The sequence below is a fragment of the Panicum hallii genome, chromosome 7, assembly GCF_002211085.1.
Source record: "Panicum hallii strain FIL2 chromosome 7, PHallii_v3.1, whole genome shotgun sequence".
In the NCBI taxonomy this organism is placed as follows: Eukaryota; Viridiplantae; Streptophyta; class Magnoliopsida; order Poales; family Poaceae; genus Panicum; species Panicum hallii.
The window spans coordinates 20,132,629-20,159,300 of record NC_038048.1 but is presented as its reverse complement, the minus strand read 5'-3'; the positions used below and the strand labels follow the sequence as shown (position 1 = coordinate 20,159,300).

At 45.7% G+C, this 26,672-nt stretch overlaps 3 protein-coding genes across 3 annotated transcripts; 2 read left to right on the top strand and 1 right to left on the bottom strand.

Moving 5' to 3' along the window:
- Positions 1-1,307: 1,307 nt before the first annotated feature.
- LOC112901300 (vacuolar protein sorting-associated protein 54, chloroplastic) lies at positions 1,308-17,376 on the top strand. Its single transcript, XM_025970180.1, has 19 exons — positions 1,308-2,229; positions 2,837-2,899; positions 3,084-3,163; positions 8,655-8,772; positions 9,313-9,387; positions 10,838-10,994; positions 11,089-11,177; positions 11,449-11,702; positions 11,919-12,090; positions 12,188-12,271; positions 12,708-13,045; positions 13,355-13,508; positions 14,075-14,156; positions 14,740-14,819; positions 14,942-15,103; positions 15,348-15,415; positions 15,607-15,687; positions 15,833-16,081; positions 16,906-17,376. Exons 1-18 carry the CDS (start codon positions 1,456-1,458, stop codon positions 15,969-15,971), a joined length of 2,970 nt encoding a protein of 989 aa, XP_025825965.1. The 5' UTR covers positions 1,308-1,455; the 3' UTR covers positions 15,972-16,081; positions 16,906-17,376.
- Positions 17,377-18,245: 869 nt separating this feature from the next.
- On the top strand, positions 18,246-21,307 carry LOC112898789 (thylakoid lumenal 15.0 kDa protein 2, chloroplastic). The gene is made up of 6 exons (XM_025967078.1): positions 18,246-18,533; positions 18,751-18,854; positions 19,340-19,430; positions 20,095-20,163; positions 20,407-20,516; positions 21,098-21,307. Exons 1-6 carry the CDS (start codon positions 18,269-18,271, stop codon positions 21,188-21,190), a joined length of 732 nt encoding a protein of 243 aa, XP_025822863.1. The 5' UTR covers positions 18,246-18,268; the 3' UTR covers positions 21,191-21,307.
- Positions 21,308-21,481: 174 nt separating this feature from the next.
- On the bottom strand, positions 21,482-22,567 carry LOC112900523 (putative cyclin-dependent kinase F-2). The gene has a single exon (XM_025969379.1). The coding sequence runs from the start codon at positions 22,565-22,567 to the stop codon at positions 21,482-21,484; it is 1,086 nt and encodes a 361-aa protein (XP_025825164.1).
- Positions 22,568-26,672: the final 4,105 nt, after the last annotated feature.

The window sequence follows — 26,672 nt, the reverse complement described above, 5'->3', positions numbered from 1 at the left end:
ATGATATCGCGAGTTGGCTGATGGGACATTGGAGATTGATAAAAACAATCGGTTGTGGGTTAGATTTACTGTTAAAATATGGAGAAGGTTTTTTATGTTTGTCCAAATAAGTAGTTTGCATGTGAATAACAAGTTCCAAAAATATCTTACTCCGACATAGTTTTTCGCACGGTAAATTGGGGGAGGGATATAGAAAAGCTAAATTTTACTTTTCTTCCTAGCTATAATACTTTAGATGGATATCAACCCACCATTACTATGGTCACCATTGCTTAAATATTTGTGGCTTCACAATGAGAAGTTATTTGGCACCATTTTCATTATGAGCACATTAAGATTATTTATGAGCCATTTCTTTACCAATTTAGAGTTTACATATATCATAAATTTTTGTTTTCCAAATTAGGCTAAACACATTTACTAAAATATACAAAAACACCATCTATTTTATCTAGCTTCAGTCCACTGGCTATTTATCTAGAACCAGATTAGTAAGGTACGGAAACCGGTCTAACTTGTGATATTATTAATTTTTATTAACTGATTTTAATTCATTTCAAATTAGTTTAAGTTCAATAAGATAAACTAAATATCATTACAACATGATAAATACTATAATAATTATTATTTTAACATTTATGCACTTTCGACTCATGCAACATGTACTCATATGGCGATAACTCTATTCTCATCTTGACTGAATACATGTACCAACAAATAAATCGAACCTACATATATCTAGATTACCTCGCGTGTGATCTAAGCTTAAATAATAGATAATCTTGTTTTATCTCTGTTGTCAGCCAATTTCAAGATTTATCGGTAAATTTCTTGAATGTGCTCGTACTAGTATGATTGTGCGCGTGAATTTATTGCAATAAGTATAAAGTTATGTATTTATTGCCTTTCTTTGTAAGATAAACTTGGAAGCTTCTACTACATTTACATAAAATTAATATTGCTGAATTTAATTTCCTCTAATTCTTTACACGCATTTAAGATACGTGAAGGGAGGATCCATTCATGGATCCCAACGATCAGCTAGTTTTGTTAAAAAGAATTCTTTAAAAAAGACAAGTAATTAGTTTAAATGAAAATTTAGGTTAAAATTATGGGATCGGGGTACTTTTATACAAATATGTTTTTTAATGATAAAAAATATAAATATATTTTTAGTAATGCTTCTAGAGATGATTTCTGGTTTCTAACTGAAAAAAATGAATCGAGCATATTGCTAACTTTTTGTCAACAATAAGGAAAAGCGAAGAACAAAACTGGGATAGAAAGAAAACCCGGGAGACTTGCTGGCTCCCTCTCTTCTCCCCTTCGTCGAGGCACCAGATCTGACATCCCACCCGAGCTCGCCTTCGCTGCTGCGCCTCCCAGATCCCGATCTCCCCATGCCTCCTCCCATCCGCTGACTCCACCGCCGCCGCCGCCACCGCCACCGCGGCGATGGCGTCGCGCCCGCCCCTCCGCACCACCTCCGTCGCCTCTGTCTCCTCCTCCACCGACTCCCCCACCTCCGTCGGGCCTCCCGGCGGCGTCCCGCAGTCCATCACCGCGCTCCTCAACAACCCTCTCCCCTCTGCCGCCGCCTCCTCCTACTCCTGGCTGCCCTGGCCGCCCCCCACCATCCCTCTCCCTGACGCGGCTCCCACGCCGCCGTCGCACCCCTGCGAGGTCACCCGCGCCGACTTCGCGCCCTACCTCGCCGCCGTCTCCGACCCCTACGCTCGCTTCGCCGACATCCGCCTCCACGCCACCGCCGAGCTCGCCGCCTCCTCGGACACCGAGGGCGCCCCGGCTGCCTCCTCCGGCCTCGCCGCCTGCCTCCGCGAGGTGCCCGCGCTCTTCTTCAAGGAGGACTTCGCGCTCGAGGACGGGCCCACGTTCCAGGTCGCCTGCCCGCTCGGCGACGACGGGCTGCAGGAGCGCCTTGGCCAACACCTCGATGTTGTGGAGGCGCACCTCGTACGGGAGATCGCACTCCGGTCCGAGTCCTTCTACGAGGCGCAGGGCCGGCTGCGCGGGCTCGACGGAGAGATTGTTACGGCAGTAGGGAGGATCCGCGAGCTCAGGGAGGTGGTCCGAGTGCTCACGGGGGACCTCGTCGGGTCAGCAAGGCAGGTGCAGGAGCTCAATGCCACGCGGGGCAACCTTGTGGCACTGCAGCAGAAGCTTACTGTCATCCTTTACGTCAGCCAGGCCCTTGCCGCACTCAAGTTGGTGAGTGCATTTACCAGACATTGTTTTTTTTGCCTTGCATCTCGCTCGTTGATCAGTAATGTAGCTGTCTGGAATGTAGTGATCATCTTATATTTCTGCGTCTATTAAAAATGTGAAACCACAAATGTAGCTTGACATGGAAATACAATATGGTAACCCGTTGCTGTCTGAGTGTTATATGAGAAAAATGCGGAGATGAAAAATGAACTGTTATTGATGGAAATGGACCATTGTGACACCTCCCAACTGACAAAGAAATGGAAAGAACAATTCCATTCCATCAGTTGTTGCTTATTGAAAAGTTATGATGGTTCTGTTTATCGGATTTGATCTTGTGAATGGCACTATCTCTTGCTAGTGAACTGAACATCACCATTTTCATCCATGTCAGCTAGATCACCTGTATTTGAATGAGGTATTATATATATTTTCTGAATTGGTAGTCCCAGCATTTCTGGCCAGTGGCCACAATTGTTTAGACTTGGGGTGACAGCAAGGAAAGTTGTACTAAATCTTGCAACTACTGCGACAACCCTATTCCAAATTTTTCATTTTGGTAGTGCCTTTTGCTCTGCTTTCATTCATTAATCTTGTTGCACATTTGCAGCTTGTTGCAGCAGCAGATTGTGCTGGTGCCCTTGATGTCATCGATGACTTGCAAAATTTACTAGTAAGTTACGGAACTTGTTTAGCTTGATCTCATACGATGCACTGTTGATACATCATCTAGATTTTCAATTATAAATGACCATATGCATACAAGTACTTAGTTTTTTTACTTAGCTATCATAGAAATATGCTGCATAAGTCACTTATACTATGACAATCCATAAACATTTTGTCTTGTCAATCAGGATACTGATGAACTTGCTGGGCTTTATTGCTTTCGCCATATTCGAGATCAGCTTGGGACGTCACTAGATTCAGTGAACAGGTATGTTCTAATAAAGTATCATATATTCAGATACTCAACAGGATGCACATGTTTAACATAGAGACCTTTAGATTGCATGAATATTTGCAGGCTACTGCTAACATGCAAACGTATGTATTTGTGTGCTTTGAGCCTTTAACATACATTGTGAATTCTGACTTGGAAGTTAAGAATAATCTCTAAGCTACGTAGATAAACTGACTTGTTTTAGAAAGAGCTAAGAAGTGTATCTTTTTCTCATTTTATTTATTTCAATGTGAAAAAAATGGATTCCATCTGTCAAGGGCGTCGAGCCCCCGACTGGCCGGACCGCGGCTACGCAGCTCATAGCCGTCGGCCGTCTTCTCCGGTGAGGTTATTCCTCTCAACCGCAGGCTTAACAGAGAGAGAGAGATGAGAGATATAATTCTTGCTTAATTGATTGCCAAGCGATTACAGTATAAATGGCCAATGGCCCAACCGAAAGGGGAAAGCTCTCCTTGATTCTAGGAGTTCCCAAATCAACTAACTAATCTAAGTTTCCATCCTTAGCCACTAGAGGCTGACCCGTGCAGCACCTGCCCAGCGCGCTCCGCCGCGCGGCGCACGTCGCGGGCGTGTCCAAGCCTGGCATATGTGCGTCCGCACATGACATCTCTCCCCGCCTCGAAGTCCAGCTCGTCCTCGAGCTGAAAGGAAGGGAACCGAGCACGGAGGTCGTCCAGATCCTCCCATGTAGCCGAAGCAGGTGGTTCTCCCTGCCATTCAACGAGCACCTGGCGGACTCCTCGGGCCAGCCGAGCTCGAGTCACCCGGGCAGGCGCAGGCACCACAGCACCGTGCAGGAGCGGAGGCAGCAGCGGTGGAACGGTCGGCGGGGTACCGACAAACTTCTTGAGGACGCCAACATGGAACACATCATGAAGGCGAGCGCCGGGAGGAAGCCGTAGCCGCACAGCCACCTCGTTGATGAGCTCCGCCACCTGGTACGGCCCGACGTATCGGGGCTTGAGCTTCCCTGTTGCCGAGCGTGGAAGGGATGCTGCTGCCCGCTGCCGAAGGCGAAGAAGAGCCCAATCGCCAACCTGGAAGGACATCGGCCTGTGGTGCTGGTTGTAGACGCGCTTCTGGACTGCCTGTGCCTGTTCAAGTCGATAGCGGATGTCGTCGAGGAAGGCAGCGCGCTCCTCCATCTCCTGGGCGACTGCTGCGATGCGGGTCTCTCCGGGCTCATAGGAGCGGATGGTCGGGGGATCCCGGCCATAGACCACACGAAACGGAGTGTCGCGGAGCGATGACTGATAGGCTGTGTTGTAAGTGTATTCCGCCCATGGCAGCCAACGGAGCCACTACCGGGGGCGGTCGCTGGTGAAACAGCGCAAATACATGACGATGACCCGGTTGGCGGCCTCGGTCTGACCGTCCGTCTGCGGATGAAAGGTGGACGACATGTAGAGCTTCGTCCCAGTGAGCCGCATGAGCTCCTGCCAGAATGCCGAGGTGAACACTGGATCGCGGTCCGAAACAATGGACTGCGGCACGCCTTGGAGGCGAACGATGTCGGCGAAGAAGGCGTGAGCGACGGCTTCGGCGGTGTAGGGGTGCGCCAGGGGGATGAAATGGCAGTACTTGCTGAAGCGATCCACGACGGAGAGGATGACCGTCTTGCCTTGCACCTTGGGCAGCGCCTCGATGAAGTCGATGCAGATGTCAGCCCACACAACAGACGGAACCGGCAGTGGCTGCAGCAGACCGGCCGGCCTGAGGTGATCGGACTTGTACTGCTGATAGGTGACGCAGGCCTTCACGAAATCCTGCACCAAGCGACGTATGTTGGGAAAATGAAAATCCCGCCGGAGCCTGTGGAGGGTGCGGTGGATGCCCTCATGGCCGTCGTTGTGGACTGCGGCCAGGATCTCCTGCAGCAGCGGCGACGCCGAGGGAATGTACAGGCGGCCGTCGAAGGCGACCATGCCGTCCACCAGCGCCCACGGAGCGGAGCGGGTGCCCGCCCGGACCTCAATGTGGACGGCGACCAGGACCGGATCAGTGGCCTGGGCGTGGCGGAGGCGTTCGATGAAGTCAAAGCGGGGCGCTGAAATAGCCATCACCTCCCCTTCGTCAGTGTCGCGACGGGAGAGGGCGTCGGCAACGACGTTCGTGGCGCCCGACCTGTACTCCACCGAGAAATCGAAGCCCAGGAGCTTGCCGACCCAATGGTGCTGAGGGATCGTGGCGAGGCGCTGATCGAGGAGGTACTTCAGGCTGTAGTGGTCGGTCTTGACGATGAAGCGCGCCCCCAGAGATACGGGCGCCAGTGCCGTACCGCCTGGACGAGGCTGATGAGCTCGCGCTCGTAGGCGGCTAGCGAGCGGTGGCGAGGCGCCACAGGCCTGCTGAAGAAGGCGACCGGATGGCCCTCCTGGACCAGGACCGCGCCGAAGCCGAACGTCGACGCGTCGCACTCGACGGTGAACAGCTTGGCGAAATCGGGCATGGTGAGAACGGGGGCGGACGTGACAGCGGTTTTGAGCGCTGTGAATGCCGTGGTCGCCGCGTCGTCCCAGGAGAAACCCTCCTTCTTGAGTAGGGCCGTCAGTGGCGCAGCGATTGCCCCGTAGTTGTGGACGAACTTGCGGTAGTACTTGGCGAGGCCGAGGAAACCGCGCACAGCCCGGGGCGAACGAGGAGCCGGCCACTCACGGATCGCCTGCACCTTGGCCGGGTTCATGGCCACACCCGCCGCGGATATGACATGGCCGAGGTAGACGACGGAGGAAGCACCAAAAGAGCACTTGGTGCGCTTGACGAAGAGTTGGTGGCGGCGTAGTTCGTCGAGGACGGCCCGAAGGTGGCGAAGATGATCAGCCCACGTCGTGCTGTAAATCAAAATATCGTCAAAAAATACCAGGACGAAGTGGCGCAGAAACGGCAGGAGCACGTCGTTCATCAAGGCCTGGAATGTCACCGGGGCGTTGCACAGCCCGAACGCCATCACCAAGAACTCGTACAGGCCGTCGTGGGTGCGGAACGCCGTCTTGTGCATGTCCTGCGGGCGCATGCGCACCTGGTGGTACCCAGACCGGAGGTCCAACTTGGTGAAGAACTTGGCGCCATGGAGCTCGTCGAGGAGCTCGTCAACCACCGGGATCGGGAACGCAGCCTTGACGGTGAGCGCGTTCAGCGCCCGGTAGTCGACGCAGAAGCGCCACGAACCATCGGGTTTTTTGACGAGGAGGACGGGCGACGAGAATGGCGAGTCGCTGCGGCGGACGATTCCTTGATCAATCATGGCGGCACACTGCCGCTCCAACTCGTCCTTGTGCGCTGCGGGGTACCGGTAAGGGCGGACGGCGACCGGTTGGGCGTCGGGCTTGAGAATAATGCGGTGGTCGTGCGTACGCTTGGGAGGCAGACCGACGGGATCTGCGAAGAGCCCCCCAAACGAGAGCAGCAGCGCCTCCAATAGGGGACCGGCCTCTGATGTTGCGCCCAGGGCTGGCACGGAGGGGCTGGCCACGCCGGTCCAGGAGACGGGGCGCCCCTGGCGCTGGAAGGACATGCGCCGGCGGCCGAGGTCCCAAACAATGGGCCCCAACTCGTCGAGCCACCGGGTGCCGAGGACAACGTCGTACCCGGCCAGTGGCATGACGAAGAGGTCGGCTGGGAATGAGTCGCCGTCGATGAGCAGGGGCGCGTCGCGTATGATGCCGGCGCAGGTGACCCGCTCGCCATTGGCGACCAAGGCTGTGAGGCGGGGGCGTTGGCGGAGGGGTAGATCGGAGCGCCGCGCCGCCTCCTCCGAGATGAAGTTGTGCGTGCTGCCGGAGTCGAGGAGCGATGAGGGACGCGGCGCCGAGAGCCACGGCGATCTGCATGGTGCCCGCCATGGGAACCCCAGCCACGGCCTGCAGGGAAAAACAGGGTGCCTTGGCGTCGTGCTCCGCATCGCCAGCGGCGTCTGTGTCATCCTCGATCTCCACGCCGTCAAGGAAGAAAATGCGCCGGCAAAACCTGTTATGGCCACGGGTATATTTTTCATTGCAATTAAAACAGAGGCCCAGACGGCGCCGTTCCGCCATCTCATCCGGGGCGAGGGGCCTCTGGTTGCCCTCACCGCGGCCCTGCTGGGCGGCCTCCGGAGGGGCAGGGAGCGCCAGCGGCTGCTGGGGCGCCGGAAGCGCTGGCCGGGGCGCGGGAGCGGGCAGGAGGCCGCGCGGGGGCACCCGAGGGGGAGGCTGCACCGGGCGGTTGGTCTCCATCAATTCCACTTGGCGCGCCAGGCTCATGGCGGCCGCGAGCGTCTCCGGGTTGTGGATGCGGACGGCGTGGCTGAGCGGCGGCAAGAGTCCGCCGGTGAAGAGCTGGACGCGCTGAGCCTCATCAAGACGGCCCGCGCGAGGTAGGAGGGCCTGGAAGCGATTGGAGTACTCCTCCACGGTCCCTGTACGCCGGCACTCGGCGAGCTCGAACAGCGGAGCCGAACGGAGGGGAGGCCCAAACCGCAAGGTCAGGAGCTCCTCGAATCGCCCCCACGGCGGCGTACCCTCGTCCTCCTGGAGTTGGATGTACCAGAGCTGCGCGACATCCTCCAAATTGTACGAGGCCATCCACACGCGCTCCTCCGCCATGGTGTGCTGTTGGCGAAAGTACGATTCGCACTCGTTGATGAAGAGCATCGGATCGGTCTTGCCGTCGTAGCGGGGAAAATCCAATTTTTGGAATCTTGGGGGGCGATCAAGATCGCGCGGCCCCTCCGAGCGGCCGCCGGCGCCGCTGTCCGACGACGAGATCGACTTCTCCTTCATAGCCGCCATGTCGGCCATCATGGACTTCATCTCCGTGGTGATGGAGTTCAACATCTCCACCACATCGGCTATGGTGGGATCGCTCATGGTTGCTGGCTGCGGCGCGGAAGCGGTGGAGGACTGCGGCGATGGTGGAGGGCTAGGGAGGTGGGCGGCGGCTGTGGAAGAATGGGTGGAGCGGGTGGGAGAGGACCGACGTGACCGTGATACCAGGTTGTCAAGGGCGTCGAGCCCCCGACTGGCCGGACCGCGGCTACGCAGCTCGTAGCCGTCGGCCGTCTTCTCCGGTGAGGTTATTCCTCTCAACCGCAGGCTTAACAGAGAGAGAGAGATGAGAGATATAATTCTTGCTTAATTGATTGCCAAGCGATTACAGTATATATGGCCAATGGCCCAACCGAAAGGGGAAAGCTCTCCTTGATTCTTGGAGTTCCCAAATCAACTAACTAATCTAAGTTTCCATCCTTAGCCACTAGAGGCTGACCTGTGCAGCACCTGCCCAGCGCGCTCAGCGCGCTCCGCCGCGCGGCGCACGTCGCGGGCGCATCCACGCCTGGCATATGTGCGTCCGCACATGACACCATCCTTTCCTACTGTTGTGATTTATTTGAGCGAACTTTTATATGTTGGACCATTAAATAGACTTAGCATTGTTAATATTATCAGTTCACTGCTGTTTAACTTGGTAATATTCATCCTTGTAGCATTCTTTCAGCAGAATTTGTGCACGCTGCTGTTCCCGATGGAAAAGCTGTAGATGCTATGATTTCATCAAATGTGAAAAGAAAAGCTTCCAGCCCATCGAATGGGACAGAACATGAGGTTTGTGCATTTTCAATCTTGCAGTTGTATAGAGCTTTAAATTGGCCTATAGCTCCAGATTTTAGTGGAATGCAGATGTACTGATATCTTGTATTTGGCACAATAGTTTGTCCGATATATATTCTGTACATAGCCTGTTTGACACTTCTTTTCAAAACAAAGGATTCATGTTCTGGCATGCTTTGACTGTCCTGTGACATTTTGTAAAAAAGGAAACTGGATTCTCCAAAACAAGGGAACAACAATGTTGCCAAATTAGAAACTGGGCTAATAAAAAATTCTTTCATTCTTGCAAGTAGTTTTGATGAATAATTGTTTTTTATTAAACATGACAATATAGATTGTTTCATCACTTGACTATTATATGCAAAATTATTACTTCGTGTCTAAGGGCTCTACCCTTTTCTCACGTTTAAGGGGTGTGTGTGTTTTGTACTTCATGTTTTTGAGAGAAAAACATTACTTCACGTTTAATCTGCCGCACTATTTAATTGACAGATTTTCAGCACCTTTCTTTCAATGTTCACCATCTTACTGCAGGGTAACATACATGAGGAGGAAAGTTTTATTCTCAGAGATCGACTTCTCCCTCTCATTATTTGCCTGCTGAGAACGGTTAGTTCTGCCAATCTCTTACACTTATTAAGCTTCTGTTATCAGCTGGGCTTGGTTGCACTTGCAGATGGATTCCTGTCTAATGTTTTACACAGCTTCAATGTTCCTTTCCTCTGTATGGCATATTGCTACTTCTTGTGAATTTACTCCGGTTTACAGAATACCTAGAGTTATTTTTTTAGATATTACTGAATTCGAAGTAGGGCCAGTGTATAAAGACCGCCCCTCTCTGATAAGGTTTGAAAGTTTTCAAAACGAAAAAAATTCATTCACTTCGACGGCTGGCGCTACGCTAGCTTTGCATCGCTCGCTACAGGTAACCCGTTAATTCGTAAAATTATTTACCTTGTTACATGGCACACTTATCTTTTTCCAAGAGCTAACAACATATTGTTTGACAAAAAAATATCTTTCCTATGATTAAGAAAGTTATGTCAACACTTTTGTAAGTTACATTATAAAAGCAGTCTGCTCATTCCAGTAAAAAGTAAAGCTGCAGATTGAGAAAAATTTATGAATCTTGTGGAAAATATTTAGGAAGTAAATTATTTAAACATAACGAATGACAAATGATAATACTCACATTTCATTCCATACTTTTTGTATTGATTTAGAGATTCAGATCAGATGGAGGGTTGGCGTGAACAATGTGGGTGTTGTCATGTTCATACACCTCCATTTGATTCAACACTTCAAAACCTAAGAAGGTGGATTGTAGGGTCACATCACACTATACAAATTTAAAGTTTTATACTTTGCAATCAACGTTTCAACCTGTTTGGATCACTATCATAATTTGCCATAATGTTTTCTGCTTGTGGGAACCACAGTTTTTGTGGTGGAGAAAACACCTTCAACAGCTGTAGTGAAGTTTTGCATGAAAATGATTCAATGATAGCTAGGCCCAACGAAGAACACGTTTAGCATGCCAGAAGTGTGGCGCGGGAATCAAACACTTGCAACAACTGTTGAGATTTTCATACCTAAAGTTTGCCAAACTGTGGTGACAAACGAAACATGTCTTATTTTATCATTTGTAACTTGTGAGAGACTAAAATCCTGCCATGTAAATAGGAGTTGTCCCAATATTTCACCCTCACAGAAGAATTATTTGGGTGGAATGTGAAGCTCACTCTCTTCAAAAGTTTATGTTTATGTTTACATTGTGTCAATATTGTAATTAAAGCAAGGAAGGAGTCTAGATGGAAGCCACATGAAAGAAGTTTTTTTTGGGCTATATAGGACTTGCAAGGTGTACTAATTCCTAAATTGGCTTGCTAAACCTTGAATCTAACTGCTGTGTGTATCTCAAAGTAGACCTACACTATTGCTACATCTGTAACAACCGTTTATCAAGGCCACTAAGACTTCTATAGTTTGTTCCAAAAAAGGTGCTATAGTCAATATTTATGTGGAAATGAAAATGATATGTTTTTTTTTGTATTTTCAGGACAAACTTCCTGCAGTTCTCAGAATCTACCGGGATACACTTATTACTGTTATGAAAGCTTCAATCAAAGCCACAGTCGCAGAGTTGCTTCCAGTTTTAACTGCCAGACCAATAGATTCCGATTCAGTAACCGGAGACAGGGCTGTTGATGCCGACGGTATTATTTCCACCCATTCAGTATCGCTCTTCAGAGTTTCCTATTTCTTGCGTCAACTTTCCCATGTCCTTTTGACATTAACATTTAACTGCAGCTGGAGGCCAGTCCTTAGCAAATAAATTGCGAAGTTTGTCATCTGAAGGGTTTGTTCAACTTTTGTCCGCCATTTTCAGGATAGTACAGGTAAAATAATCCTTCTCGGGATGAAGATCGTTGGTAAAATTTAGTTTTAATGATTTTACCCTCTTCTTGTGTTCAGTGGTAGTCTACTTGTAGCCATACATTGTTTTAGCATTCAATTTGCTTCTATGACGTGAGCAGATGTTCTAGGCAGTTATATACTTATATTAGGGGGGGGGGGGATATCCAATGCAAACTCCCTGCTAGATATTATCATATGTTTGTAAAATGAAAACAAAAAATAATCATGGGATTGACATCTTTATAATTTCAGGTACATTTACAACAAGCAGCCGAAGTGAAAAGATTAGTTGAGTGGATCATGGGAAACCTTGATGGAACCTTAATTGTTGATGCTAGCAATCCTACAGTACAACATGGTGGTTCAGTTTCTGATGTTTCCCAAGAGAATGACTACAGTGTTTCTTCACGGGTATCTAATACTCTTACACGGAGTACTTCCAAAATCCCCTTTGTTCAGGGAAAAGCAAATGATTTGTCCATTATAAATTCAATAAAGAATGTCCGGTAAGTTTTGTTTTAGTTGCAATGTGCCCTCTATTTGGTCTTTTCCATACAAAGATGGAAACTAAGTTTATTTCTGGTGTCATGGTACGCCTGTGGTCAGTTCTCGTAACATAATAGCACATAGTGTCACTCTCAAGCTTTTTGTTCATTGCATATGTGAACTATTTATATTTCACCATACAAAATAAAGGTGCGTGACCATTTACATTGACACAGGGCTGATGTATTGAGAGAAAACACTGAAGCAGTTTTCGCTGCATGTGATGCTGCCCATGGGCGATGGGCTAAACTCCTAGGTGTCCGTGCTGCTCTACATCCCAGGTTAAGGCTTCAGGAATTTTTGATCATCTACAATATAACAGAAGAATTTATAGCTGCTACTGAAAAGGTTATTTCTTTTCCTGTTTGAAATACACACTCAAAACCGTTCGTGTTGAATGCATAGAAGATAGTTTTGATGTTATCTTAGCCTCTTATTCTTGTAGGTTGGAGGCAGGTTGGGTTACAACATTCGTGGAATTCTACAGCAACAGTCGAAGCAGTTTGTTGATTATCAGCATAGCGTTCGGGTCAGTATTACAATGTTGCAGTTTGATAATTGAAGTCTAAACCCTATTATTCAAATTTCATCTATTTTTAGAAACGTATTAAATTATTATCATCGATCATTAGGTCTGAAACTTGAATAAACACTGTTGGAAGGAACATAAACACCCAACTTTCTCCCTCAGTTATGGCTGATTGGTTATCCATCAATTACATCACATACACTCAATTTGTTTATATTGTTTTTTTGTAAGGAAGAGTTGATTTTGCTGTCAAATACTTTCGAGAGTAAAATGCTGGTGGAATAAAAGATACTAAAGCTTAATGAAATTCATTATCTCGAGCCATTCAAATAATGTGGATTTGAATTGTATAAAAGTTTGATGGTTAAAGCTAGCAGACCTAAATTGTATTTCATCTGCTTTTGCAAACTGAACACTAACATTGTTCTTTTTGAAGATGACAAAAATCAAGGCTGTTCTTGACCAAGAGACGTGGGTTGCTGTTGATGTTCCTGAAGAGTTCCAAGCAATTGTTCTATCGCTTTCATCCACTTATTCTTCTGTTAATGGCATGGATATGCCTAGCGCAGATGATAACTCAAAGTTCAGTGATCCTACAAGTCAAGAAACGGCATATTCAGCTGAAAATAATGCCGATAATGGCAAATTAACATCTGCAACAGGTGAAAGCAAGGTTGAGTCCACTTCTCAGACTGAAAATAATGTCATTGGGAATCAGAGGTCAACCTTGCAAACTATTGTACATGGAGGTGTTGGCTATCATATGGTAAACTGGTTAGTCATCTGTATTCTCCTTTTAATTGTTCAATTCCATATTCTATCTCATGAACTTTGGACTGCTGAAATGAAACAAGAGCCATATTTATATTTCTCATTTTTCTGTTCAAAACAATATATGTAACGTGTGCAATAGCCATCAATTTGTTAAAATTAGTTTAGATGAGTAGTATTTCATACAGTTTGCCATCTTGTTTTTATTTGTTGTGGTTATTTTCATTCTTGTGAGATATATCTTTGATGTAAAGCATATTTTCTCTTTTCTAAACCCTGCCTCTTGATAACAATACTCTATTGTTTGTGCAGTGGTTTGATATTGTTGAAGATGTTATCAGAATATGTTGACATCAGTAAATGTTTGCCATCATTATCTTTTGAAGTGGTCCAACGTGTTGTGGAAATATTAAAGCTTTTCAACACTAGGACTTGCCAACTTGTTCTCGGTGCAGGTGCCATGCAGGTAATGTTTCATTGACAGCAGTATGCCAATATGTACAGTGATTTTCACTTGGTAGATATGTGTGTCTGCATTTTCAAATAATATGTGGTGTTGTATAATGAACCACATGCTTCACTGCATGGGGAAAACCCTTTTTCAAAATACGCACCAGTCACAAATAAATGACCATTTTGCAGTTGTCTTGGTTTCAAACTTTGTTTGCAAATTACTTTTTATGTGTTAAGTTTGGATATCTGAAAATGATACGGTTGATTTCTCTTGAAAATAGTTTCATAAAAGTACACTTTCACCATATTTTATGAATATTTTGTAGCAAAAAGTACTAGTCAAACTTGTGTTTTGGAGGCTGTGCGCATATCCGAAATGTCACTTATGTGTTGGAGTAGGTAGTTCCTATATGGACACTACTTTAACCAATTTTTTAATTTGTTTTGTTATAACAGTCAGTACTTGAGTGCATGATTAACTGTCATGAATCTCAGGAGCTTATTTGATGTAGCAGCTCAACTTTCTTCAGTTGCAATAATTCTAATGCGTTGTCTTGCTTTGTCTATTTTGCTTCTCAGGTGTCTGGTCTTAAATCAATTACATCTAAGCATTTAGCTTTGGCGAGCCAAATAATCAGTTTTATACATTCCTTAATTCCAGGTAAACATTAGTGCTTCAAGATGTTTAGTTACTGGACTTCTGAAGACTAAATGTATTTTTGTAGAAGTCTTTATCACAGCATGTCTAAGTTGATACCATAAATGTTGGATTCAACAAAAATATAAATTACTCCATGACCATGTCATGGTTCTGCTACACCCAAATGGTCATGCTGGCTTGCTTGGAACCTAATGTGCATGATATTGGCATGCTCTTCTAGAATCGCCCTTTCATAAAATTTTGAAATACTGCTTCTGTTTCACAATGTGCATCGATGGCCATGCACAGACCATGAAAAAACTTAGTCCGCCAAAAAAGTTAAAGCAAAAATGATAACGCATACCATGCCATATTAAATCACACGATACAATTGCTTAACCTAGTGGAAACATTGTAATAACAACTATAATCTTATTCTGGCTTTCCAATGTTTAACATTGACTATTGTAATAACATTGTAATAACAACTATAACAACTATGATGACACACTGACTATTGAATGATGGGATATACATCGTGAAACATAGTGAGCATGTGGTATTCTGGCTTTCCAATGTTTAAATTTGTTCCTTGAAACTGCAGATATCAGACGCGTACTTTTCCTGAAAATACCTGAAGCACGCAAACATCTGTTGATGTCCGAATTGGATAGAGTCACTCAGGTGCGATTCTAATTTGTGTATTGGCGGTTCATGTGTTAAGGTGACTCATGAGTCCTGAGTGCAATTATCTTTTACTTGCCCTTTTATGAATCCCTTTCTTACAAGTGCATAAAAAATGGCAGGACTACAAGGTTCATCGAGATGAAATTCACAGCAAACTAGTCCAGATAATGAGAGAGAGATTGCTTGCAAATCTTAGAAAACTACCCCAAATTGTTGAAGGCTGGAATGGCCCAGAGGACAATGAATTGCAGCCTAGTCAATTTGCTAAAGCTGTTACAAAGGTATTGAATTTTAGCTGATTATCACTGGAAATTTCTGTTGTTATAATTTAGTTGCAAGTTTCTATCTACGTCTATATGAAGTTATGAAAGGTGGTCTTTGTTGTTTTAAGATGAGTATTACTAAGTACAAATATTGCAGCAGCCATTTCTCTCAGAACTGAAGCAATGGATATGCTTTCACAGGTTCAGATGTTTACCTTCTCTAGTTAATTTACTGAGATTTTGTTTGCAAAATATTTTGCAGGAAGTAACCTATTTGCATCGTATCCTTTCTCAAACATTGCTTGAGGTCGATGTGCAAACAATATTCAGGTAAAAGTTTCACTTCTGACCGTTCCTTTCCATTTGTTTGTCTGCCAACCTATGTGTATTGCCTTTAATCACTTCGCTGGAAATTGTTATCCACAATATATGTTCTTGATACCTTTCCATATACTCATGTAAAATGGTTTATTATTAGTTGTTTCCAGTCTGCTATTTATTTTTATTTTTGTGCAATGCAGGCAAGTTGTTCAAATTTTCCATTCACACATTACAGAAGCATTTAGAAAATTGGAAGTCAGTACTCCTCAAGCGAAGAACAGGTACACTGCTTAATCTTGTGTTGTTCCTTTCTCCCCAAGGGAAAACCGAAGGGACTCAAATACATTCCATTTTTAGCATTTATTGTTCACTACACGTCTCTCTCTCTCCCTCTCTCTAAATTATGTGTTGATTATCGCAACCCAGATTATGCCGAGATGTTCAGCATATTCTTACATGTATCCGGAAGTTGCCAGCTGAGAACTTCAGTGCAGAAACTATTCCAAATTATGGTCTTCTTGATGAATTCTTGGCTGAGAACTTTGGGACAAAAGTTGGTGAGTGATTGACTGTACATTAGGAACTGACTCATGTCTGCAAATGTTCAATGGCGGAAAATATGTTAAATGGGAAGTGCTTCAAGACATTGCCATGTTTGGCATAAATTCTGTGCAGGTACCGTTTTGGCTATTCCTTCTGATTGTTGCCCTCTGCCTTTGTAGGCAATTTTAAGGATTTGCTTTTGTACTGACGTCAATATCTGCAATTATATTGTCCATCTGAGTTTTCATATTTGGGACTTGATAGGGTAATTTAAGAAATTGTGAATCTGGCTTGTCACATCTGTGTTTGGCAGCAATAGCCAACTAATCCCTAGCGCTTACTGGTTTCACACTGGCGGAAGTGTGTATTCTGTTGCTATATCAATCTGGCAGCAATGTTTTGCACCCCGCTCCATATATCAGTGGGGTTGTTGAGTCAGTCCAACTGCATGTTCAAGTGAACGATGCTGTCAGCCTGTCACGGCCCTATTTGGGGAGCCATGCTGAATGAGGGGATTGGGGATTGTGCCCAATCTCAAGCCTGGGTTAGATGAGGAACTCTCCTGATGATTTCTTGCTTGCCTTCAATTGATACATCCCCTTTCTTAATAGTTAAGTTTTGCTTCCTGCAACTTTTAACTGTTAATAGCATCATTCAGACAACCAATTCGCAGTAAAAAGAATTTGAAAATGGGACAACAGTCGTTGTTTCCACTAAAAAATCCACATGTTTTGGAACATCTGACTATGGGCATCTTATACATAGGTTGCCTACTAGTGTCATGTAGAAGTGTCTCACTAAGAATTACTCGGAAATATATAACTACAAATGTAGGGTAATGAGATATTGATAATTGTGGAACGTAGCAAATTGGTGCTTAAGGTGTTATTTTCTTGAGAAATTCTGCCATCCAGGTGTAGTTGGTATCTAACATGGAAGCATCAACCACCATGCAGGTATTGCTGTGCGGCGGGATAGTGAAAGAGGAGCTCCCCTGATGACATAATCACTGATTTTCTAGCACTTCCCAAGATTAAAGTTTTGGCTCCATAGCTTTTCCATGTCAGGCCATATTTGTTTTTTTAGTTTCCAATAGTATTTTGATTCCCGTTTGGGGAGCTGATATCGGTTAGATGCTGGTATAGAGGAAACCGAGAGTTTTGGCAGCACGACCTATTCTCTGCATGGTGCTTCATGCTGTTAGGTCCATTGTATCGAATAGGCCGTCGAGACGGCAGCCCATGTATTTTATCCCTGTAAGGTCTGTAATTATTATTCTTGGTGCGAAATACAATTCTATATGTTAGTCCAGGCAAAGCTTCAAGTTGCAGTGCTATATACAGGAAATCTGCCATTCATTTGTAGGCATGTATCTTTTATCCCTATCCGCTTGACCTGGGAAAAATATTCAGATCTTACTGTGTTTATCAGAACTGCTGTTTAGCTCCAATTTGAGGCTGCCTTTTGTTCTGGGTGTCTATTCAACTATACTTGTCGAAATACTCACGGTTCTGCATGGGCACCCAAAGACAAACGTAAGTTTGGAATACTTCGCGTACCACTGTTTGTGCGAGTCTTTGACCGATTGCCTGCAAGGCTGCAACCATGACGGGCGATGCCTTCGACGATGAGAGCTAGCACAGGGCTACGACCGTTGCGCGCCTCTGAATATTTACCCTGGGTCGATTTCTGGGACTGGGTTCGATCTGTACTTCAGCTGTTACTTTCAAACGCCCCTACTACCAACACGCTGCTGACGTGGCCCGAATCTACCTAGCTTAATATTTTTAGGAATGTAGATTTCATCCTATAGTTAATAAAGATACGTAGTATTAAAATTTACATTTTTTTAGTATGCTTCAAGGATAAGTAGAAACCAAGTTTACTTTCACCTGCTATTGATTTCGAAACTTCTAAGAACAACATATTACTCATTTAAATTGCTTAATTGCTGCAAAATATTTCATGATCTAAGTTTTTAATGTTTTAGAGAACTAAGATTTTATTTGGGCTCTAGTATGTTGAGAGTTCTATAAAAGAAGTTGTAAATAAAATTACTAGGTCAAAAAAATTTGAGTTCCAAAACAATTTTCTATTTTTCTAAAATAAATTACGCAAGCACACTCGTGCCTATAAATTACATGCACGCGTCTTACGTCAATGACATGATTTAAATTATCTCTTTTCAACTAAGTTGATGAAAAATAATTTTAATAAAATTTTCGTAAAACGTGCTAATAACAGTAAACGGTATCTTCTAGTCCCTTCCTCTATAGCTACAAAAGAAAAAGCAAAAGCAAAACAAAACAAGAAAAAAGCATGGCTCTTGTGCTCGCATCCGTTCGTCTTCTTCCACTGGCACCCTCGAGAGCAACCGCACCGACCTCGTCGCCATTATCCGTTACCCGCACACGGCGAAGGGCCCTTCCCCTCCCTCGCGTCCGCTGCTGCGCCAGTCGGACCTCACACCGCGCCGCCGCTGCTAGCGAGGCTACTCCTTCCTGGGCCGGCGAGCTCGCCAGCTCTGTGCCATGGAAGGCCGCGGTCTCCGGCGCGCTCGCCCTCGCCGTTTGCTTCACTTGCTGTAAGCTCGCTTCGCTCTCAAGTTTGCGATGCTTGGTGGAACATTCCTGAGTGAAGGATTGCGGGAGGATATTGGTTCCAGATTTCTGTATCGTTGTTATTTGTGCTTATCTTTTCTTGCTAGCATGTCTAGTGAAAAAGAAGCATAAATGTATTTTTTTTCAGTAAAATTGCCTTCTATTTATCAGATAGTGTCAGGTAACATATGGTACTTGCAGTTGTTGGTTCGGCCAATGCTAGGACTGGGGTAAACAAACCAGAACTGCTTCCTAAAGAATTTACTACCGTCATTGATGTTGCTGGTTTTCTTTCCTCAGGCCAGGTAATTTCAATCCATGACATTACAACCAATTATTTCTTCACAGGCAATTAAAAAATTTATTAGTGTCCAGACTCCATAGTCCAGAGGAACAATACGGATTACCAAATGATGGAAAGCTAAATCTGAGAGCATGAGACTTATCAAAACTTAATACATGCTGAGGATCCCAACACCTATTTATTTGTCTAGGATTTGATATCCTGAGTGACTTGCATATTTTTTTTTTCCCCGAGGAACAAGAGAAAGCAGGACATTCTGGCTTATATAGGATAAAATTGTCTGATAGAGGCACTTTACATTCTACTGTTTGAATTTCTTTATCATCCGTTCATTTAATCTTGCAATATATATTTGCTGAAAGGTCATGTCAACTCTTATATTATAATGAAGAGGAATACTTGTCTACCTTACCTTTTGTTCTACCTGAAAAATGCACTGTCTTGTTTTTTCCACATCAATTATAGAGGTGGGTTGTTTGTTCTTAGGAAAACCGTTTGCGCCAAGAGATAGAAGACCTGGAGAAGGATACAGGGTACAAACTGCGAGTTCTTGCACAAAATTATCCTGATACCCCTGGTGAGTTTGTTTTAGCCTGTATATGGTAGGGCCCTTGGCTTGCTTTCTATTCTTTCATTGCTGCCTCCATTCAAAAACTTGTAATCACGGTATGCTTGGTCACAGTTTCCTAATTGGACAGCTGATTTCTAATGTCTTGATTAACCATGTGAAAATGATCAAATTGTTTCTCGTACCTTCATATGGTTTAATACAACAAAAATTACTAAAACTACCATTTTGGAGCTTTTTTCATGTTAGAACTATAACATAGCATGTCTTTTAGTATTCATGAGATGTTTAGGCTTGTATACGTTTAACTGTTCATATTGTAAAGTTCCAATAGAACGTTCTGCAATATCATTGCCAACTCCCAAGAACTACAACACTATGCTGTTTCTGATTGTTTTCTTTTTCTTTATAGGGTTTCTCTTTAATTTACATTTCCAAATTTGATTTATACATCAGCTCAGTGGTCATCCTGTATTTCAATTAAATTTTTAAACATATATTTTTTATGTTTATAATACTCCATATGATTCTTATTTCTGTCTAAGGGAAAGCATTTGATTGGACCATAAATACATGACGGAACCTGGGTAGCAGGATGCAAATCCCTATCTTGTCACGACTCTGCATGTGACATCATATTTTATATCATTTGTTTTTGCGCTATATTTTTCAGGATTGGCTATCAAAGATTTTTGGCAGGTTGATGAGCGTACTATTGTTTTTGTTGCTGATCCAACCTTTGGTAAGATACTTTGAGTTTTTTTTTCATATGTTGTAACTATTTTGCCACTTGTTAATTGAAATCATATATGATGTTACTAGTAGCAATCTTATAGTTGTATCTGTTTGAAGATTTAACTGAGTTGAATTTCAGCACCCATTGTTGTGGCATCTTGTGTGTACTATAAAAACACCTGAAATTTGTTTTCTGTATATTTGTTGGTGGGATATATGTACTGAGTCTAATCTGGGAATTTTTGGGCAGGTAACATAATAAATTTCAACATTGGCCCATTAGTTGATTTAGATGTCCCTCGGAGCTTTTGGAGTCAGGTTTCAGGGAAGTATGGGAACATGTTCTACTGGAAAGAAAAGGTTACATTCTATCGTTTGACCTATTAGTTATCTGGTGTATTCATATCGGAATGCGGTACTTATTCCTTGCATCTTTCATGGTCCCGATTAAATAATTGACAGAGTATGTTTTAAATGTGATAATTGGACTTGAAAGTCATACCATAGTTTGTTTAGTCTTTTGAATCTTTGTCATGGGGACAATTTAGATCTTGTATCCTCCATTGTAGTAAACTCTACTATAGGACTGACACCCTAATTTCAAATAGTAAAGTCATAGATATATTGAGGAAAATGTAGGTCATCAGGTTGGAACGTTTACAATAGTGAGGGAGATATCATGCGGGAAATGTGGTCGGCAATGAAAAAGAGCTAAGTGATTCTTCTCTAGAACTTGGTGATTTGTGCCACTGGTACCTATAGCATAACAACTGCGCACCATATATATTTGCAGTTTCCTGAGTTGATTTACTAAATTTTAGAACTCCTATAGAAAAAGGATAGCTTTTCTCTGTTCTTTTTCTTTTGTATTTGTGTATTTCATGTATGGATGGATTTGTAAGAATTTACTGACATCTTTTGTTCATCTTGAATATGGTCAGGGAGAGGATGCATCGATTGAAGCTGCCGTGACGGCAATATCACGCTGTCTAAGAGATCCCACCGGGACAAATAATTGTTCAGAGGTGCTATAAGAAGTAAGAGGTTATCGCCCAAAGAAACATGGGAATTCTTTTGAACACGATATCCAGTGTACCAAAAAACTATTTACAAATTACTTCTGTAAAAAATAAATTCATGGCGCAATGACACATACTATGACTAGATCACTAAACAAAAAAAGAACTGTCAACTAATATAGCTTGGCTTAACTAACAAATTAAAAGAATATCTAGTTGGCACTACAACGAATTAATTAAATCACAAAAAAAAAAACAAAAGCAAGAACATGTCGATTTGTGCAAGCAATCTTCTTCCCCGGCCGGTCACGGCACGAAGCAGCATCCACCGAAGCTAAAGCGCCGGAACCATGGCTTCCGGAGCGCGGCCTTGGCGGTGAGCCTGCGCTCCGGGTTGGCGTCGAGCAGGCCGCTCAGAACCTCGAAGCCGGCCTCCGAGAGCTGCTTCTCCGGGAACACCTCCCGCAGGCACCCGGTGTACGTGGCGTAGCCCTTCTCCCGCAGCTCGGCGGCCAGATCGCGTCTCGCCAGCCTCTGCAGCCCCGACCACTCGACGATGCCCTGTGTCCCCACCGCGCGCTGCATCTTCTCGAAGACCTTGGCGTCCAGGTTGGCGCCGAAGAAAGGCTTGCCGCTGCCGGCGATGAGCTCGGCCATGATGCATCCGAGCCCCCACGTGTCGACCCGGCCGTCGTAGTCCTGGGAGCCGAGGAAGATCTCCGGCGCGCGGTACGGGCTCGGCGACGCCAGCGGCGCGGAGCCGTCCCTGTCCGGCCGCGCGGCCCGCTCGGACACGCCGAAGCCGCAGATCCTGTAGACCACCTTCTTCCCGTCCCTCCTCTCGTCGACGATCACGTTCTCCGGCACCATGTCCCTGTGCAGGACGCCGGCGTCGTGCACGCGCCTGGCGCCGGAGAGGAGCTGGCGCATGGCGTCGCGCACCTCGGCCTCCAGGAACGGCCGCCCCTGGACGGAGCGGAGCCTCATGTACTGGCGCAGGTTCAGCGGGCCGGCGTACCTGGTGACGAGGAAGCAGTCGCCGTCGCTGCGGGCGCTGTCGGCGTGCGTGGCCACGAGCTTGACGACCGAGGGGTGGCCGCGGCAGGCGCCGAGGGACATAGCCTCCCGGGCGAAGTAGCGCAGGCTCGTCTCCACGAACCGGTCGTCGGTCCTGCCGCTGAGGCGCTTCACGGCGACGAGGCGCCTGCCGACGCGGTCCCAGGCTTTGTAGACGTCGCCAAACATGCCCTCGCCCAGCTTCTCGAGGGGCTCGTACCGCTCCGACACGGCAGGCGGCCAGGCGATGCAGGAGCCGCAGGGCGTCGGCCCCAGCTCTTTCTTCATCGCCGCCTCTGGCGGTTCCTCCTCCTCCTCGGCTGAGACGGCCGCCATGGATGATCCTGTCGTGTTGGATCGCGCGGGCGCAGGGAGAACGAAGGCGTGCTGGTTGAAGCGGAGATCAAGGTAGGGCGATGCGAGTTATATGGAGGCGTGGCCGAGCCTGCTGGGCTCCGACTCGGAGGACCCACGCCTAGCCCCGGGCGGATCGGAACCCGAGTCCGACCGATCTCGTTTCAAGCGCTTCCGGACTTGGACTGCTGGCTGATGACAGCCGCCAACAAGTTCCCAAGAGCCCCGTCCACTTCTAGTAGCCCAGTGGGTCAAGAGATCCTGAGATTCCTCTTCGTTTTCTCAAAACGATTTTGAATTAAACCCACATACGAACTTCCCAAACATTGATATTTCTTCCAAACTCAAAATGACTTGATTCATTTTCTATAATTACTCTCTAATCATAATTTATGCGTTCATCCTAGTTTCATTCCAAAAGGCATATTTTGCATTGATTTGTGCTTGCTAAGTTGAAACTTATATTAGATGGCTAGTGTCGCATTCAATAGGCCGATATCTATGCGACGGGTTATCTAAATGATGCCAGCGAACGCTAGAGCAGTTAGTCTAGCAGTGCGCTTGGCACCCTGCCGGCCGGAGGTGATGCATATCTGCGCGTTGCTATTTTTACTGGTGTCGGACCACTATGTAAGGATAGGGTAGGGGTTCAGAGATTTTTTTTTGATCCGCGTGAGATAATTTCTTCTTAGTGCAATACCGGCGTCTCCCCCTAAGTTCTTTTAGGTTATCTAAATGATCTATCCTTATCATTATGATTTTTTATTTTAGTTTGTTTTGATAGTGTCTACGTGTATGTTGTGTTTTACCCCCAGAAAAGTCATTATGTCATGACGAATTTGAGTTGATCAATTAATAGAAATGCACTACGTCAAAAACTGCATATTAGTGACGGCTGTTAAACATTATTAGTGACGGTAAATCTAGCGTCACTAAATTTTCGTCACTAATTGAAGTCAATCAGTGACGCGGAAATACCCGTCACTAATAACCTATATTAGTGACACGGGTTGGCAACCCCCGTCACTAATAATGGACAACAACGGTTGGCAATCCCCGCCACTGATGAGAGATAACATCAACATGGGCTGGCAAACCCCGTTACTGATGAGGGACAACAGCGACGTGGGTTGGCAAACCCTGTCAATGATGATGTGATTGTTAGTGATGCAGGTCGCGAAACCCCGTCACTAATGATGAATTAAAAAATAAAAAAAGAAAAAGACCACACAAAATAAATCTTATATACATATCATGCATACAGATGTTATCCTTTATATATATTATCTAAAGTGGCATCAACACTACTTTTAGACTACTGGCCAGCAATCAAGTCAAGATACATTGTAGAACAAAAATGCTATTACGGCTGCTACATTATTTCTCCCTTCTGCTGCTACATTACTTCATAGTTCTGCTGCTACATTGCTTCTTAGAATAACACCAGAATAAGTAGTTTCTAACACCTGCATGTGACACCACCTGTCAGCCACATCATGGGAGCAAAACAAAGTTATCTAGTCTGAAGATATAATATTACAAACTGTTTTTGCTCAGAAACAAACAAGAAAGTTCAAGCAATGGAATGGTATACATAAGTCTCTCAGCCATGCCTCGGAACCTGTATTAAGTATTTAGCACATCATAATGATGTTCTTCCCCTATTATATCTAAAAATCAGTAACTCAGCACATAGGAATATATGGGATGGTTAGATGCTTCAGAACCATTAAGCTCGTTTAGAAGCTCAAGCAATGTAAGCTGCATTTCACTAACATTGTTACCAGTAGCACACTCCATTCTATCTACGGAAAAGGAATATATCAATAAATTAGAACACATATACAAGTAGTCCACCCAATGGCATGCTAAGTTAGAACATCCTTGTAATCATGCATAATTAAGTAGTTATCCATGGAAGCAGAAGAAAATTACCTGAGGGATGGTTCCTTTTAGTGAGATAAGCGGCAAGCATATCACAATTTGGACTCCAGAATATGAATCTGTGCATGTCTATCCGCTGCATATGTAAACACACTGCACCAAAATAGCTCAATTTCGTCGGCCACATTTATTTTCGTCGGTCTATGGCAAGCCGACGAAAACAACTAAATTAGTTCGTCGGCTTACCCAAACCGACGAAATGGTTAGGGCCGACGAAACTAAGGTAATATTTTCGTCGGCTTAACCTAAGCCGACGAAAATAAGTCTAATTTCGTCGGCGACTTATTTTCGTTGGCCTCATTTGAGCCGACGAAAATACAGTTGCCCTAAGTGTTCATGTTTTCTTTGTTTCGCTGCCCCACCCGAGTATTCCCCCGCCCCGCGCCGCCGCCCCTGCATGCCACCCCCGCGCCCCACTGCCGCGCGCCGCCCCCCTGCCCCCGCGCCGCCGCCCCTGAGCGTGGCCGCCCCCGCGCGCCGCCCCCCCTACGCCCCCGCGCGTGGTCGCCCCCGCGCGCCGCCCTCGTGCTCCGCCCCCCGCGCCGCGCCCCCCCACGCCGCCGCCCCCACGCGCCTCCGCCCCCGCGCCGCCACCCCCCGTACTCCCCCCCCCCCGTGCTGCCGCCCGTGCTACCCCGTGCTGCCGCCTCCCGTGCTGCCTCCACCCACACGCCCGAGCCGCCGCTGACGCGCTCCTCTCGGCCCTCCCCTGCTCGAGCAGCACGATTTCAATAGGTAGTAGAGTAATAATCCTAGGAGCTCCAACATTTCTGTAGGTAGTTCGGAAAGGAGCTCTAACATTACTACTTCAGCATGCAGGGAGGTTAATTAAAATCTGAGTTCTAACATTACTACTCCTGAGCTCTAACATTACTACTTAAGTATCCAGGACATCTGTATTCAATCTGCTAATTGTAGGACCGGAAAATGCGACCAGAGGGGGGGGGGGTGAATGGGAGCAACTCAAAATAATTTCGCACGGAAGCAAACAGATCAAACTTCCAAATTTCAAGAACTTTAGCAAATTAGATCCAAACGCGAGGAAACTCGAAACATAGGTTCACAAGATCACTAGAAAGCTATTCCCAAAATATTATGCAAGGAAATTAAGTATAAAATGCGGATCAAGAAAACCTAGATTGAAACCGACGATAAACCTGACGAAGAACAAATAAGCACGATGCAATGAAACAAAGAACAATACTTAATGATAAAGTATTAAACCAAGTACTTGTTCTTACAAAATTGCATCTAGCCTCCGCCCGATCGTCCTCCCTCTCTTGATTAGAGAGATCAACAAAAATCCCTCACTAGGAATTAAACCCTAGGCTAGACTGGAGAGAGGAGTGCACGCAAGAAGAGCTTCAGGGAGGCGGCTACTGTAGCGCGGGACTGTTCACGGCGGCTACTGTAGCAAACACCAAAAACCCTAAAAACGCATACCCCTCAATCCTAGGTGCCACATATTTATAACCCATAGGGTGGCACTACCTAAATTACAAATTTGGCATTACGTAAATCAAATTAACGTAATCGGCGCGTATCACGCAATATCATCCTCCACGGCAAACAATCTCGATGTCCGCGATCCTTCCATCTAGCACCATGGTGTCCCGTGATCTCGCCGCACGACGATCCGAAATCTTCTCGCGATCGACAATTGTCCCTGTCTTCGGCCACGTCCGCCGCAACGAACGTCCGGGATCTTGGTTTTGTGGCTTAACCAAGAAACCGTCCACCAACGTTCTCTCGCTGTGTCATCAGGTACAGTAGACATACACCGCACGATCTCAAATCTCTCGAACGCAAGTCTTGATCCACCCTTCACCGCTCTCAGTCCATCGGCGTGGCATCATATCTTCATTCTTCACACGTCGCCGCATGTTCAGTCTCCACCTATCACCTGCAACGACACCAACCAAGAGAAACGTCACACGCACACTGTGTTGTTCAATCACTCATCACAAGGTCCTAGCCCCACGGGCATCACTAATAGAAGATCTGAGTTCTGACACAATAAGAGTGTTTGCCAAAGGAAATAAACTACTGCTTTAAGAATCATTTGATTTTATTATAAAGCTACAAGTACAAGAGGAAACATGCAACAAAATCTCCATGCAGCTCTATCTGACAGAAAACTAGA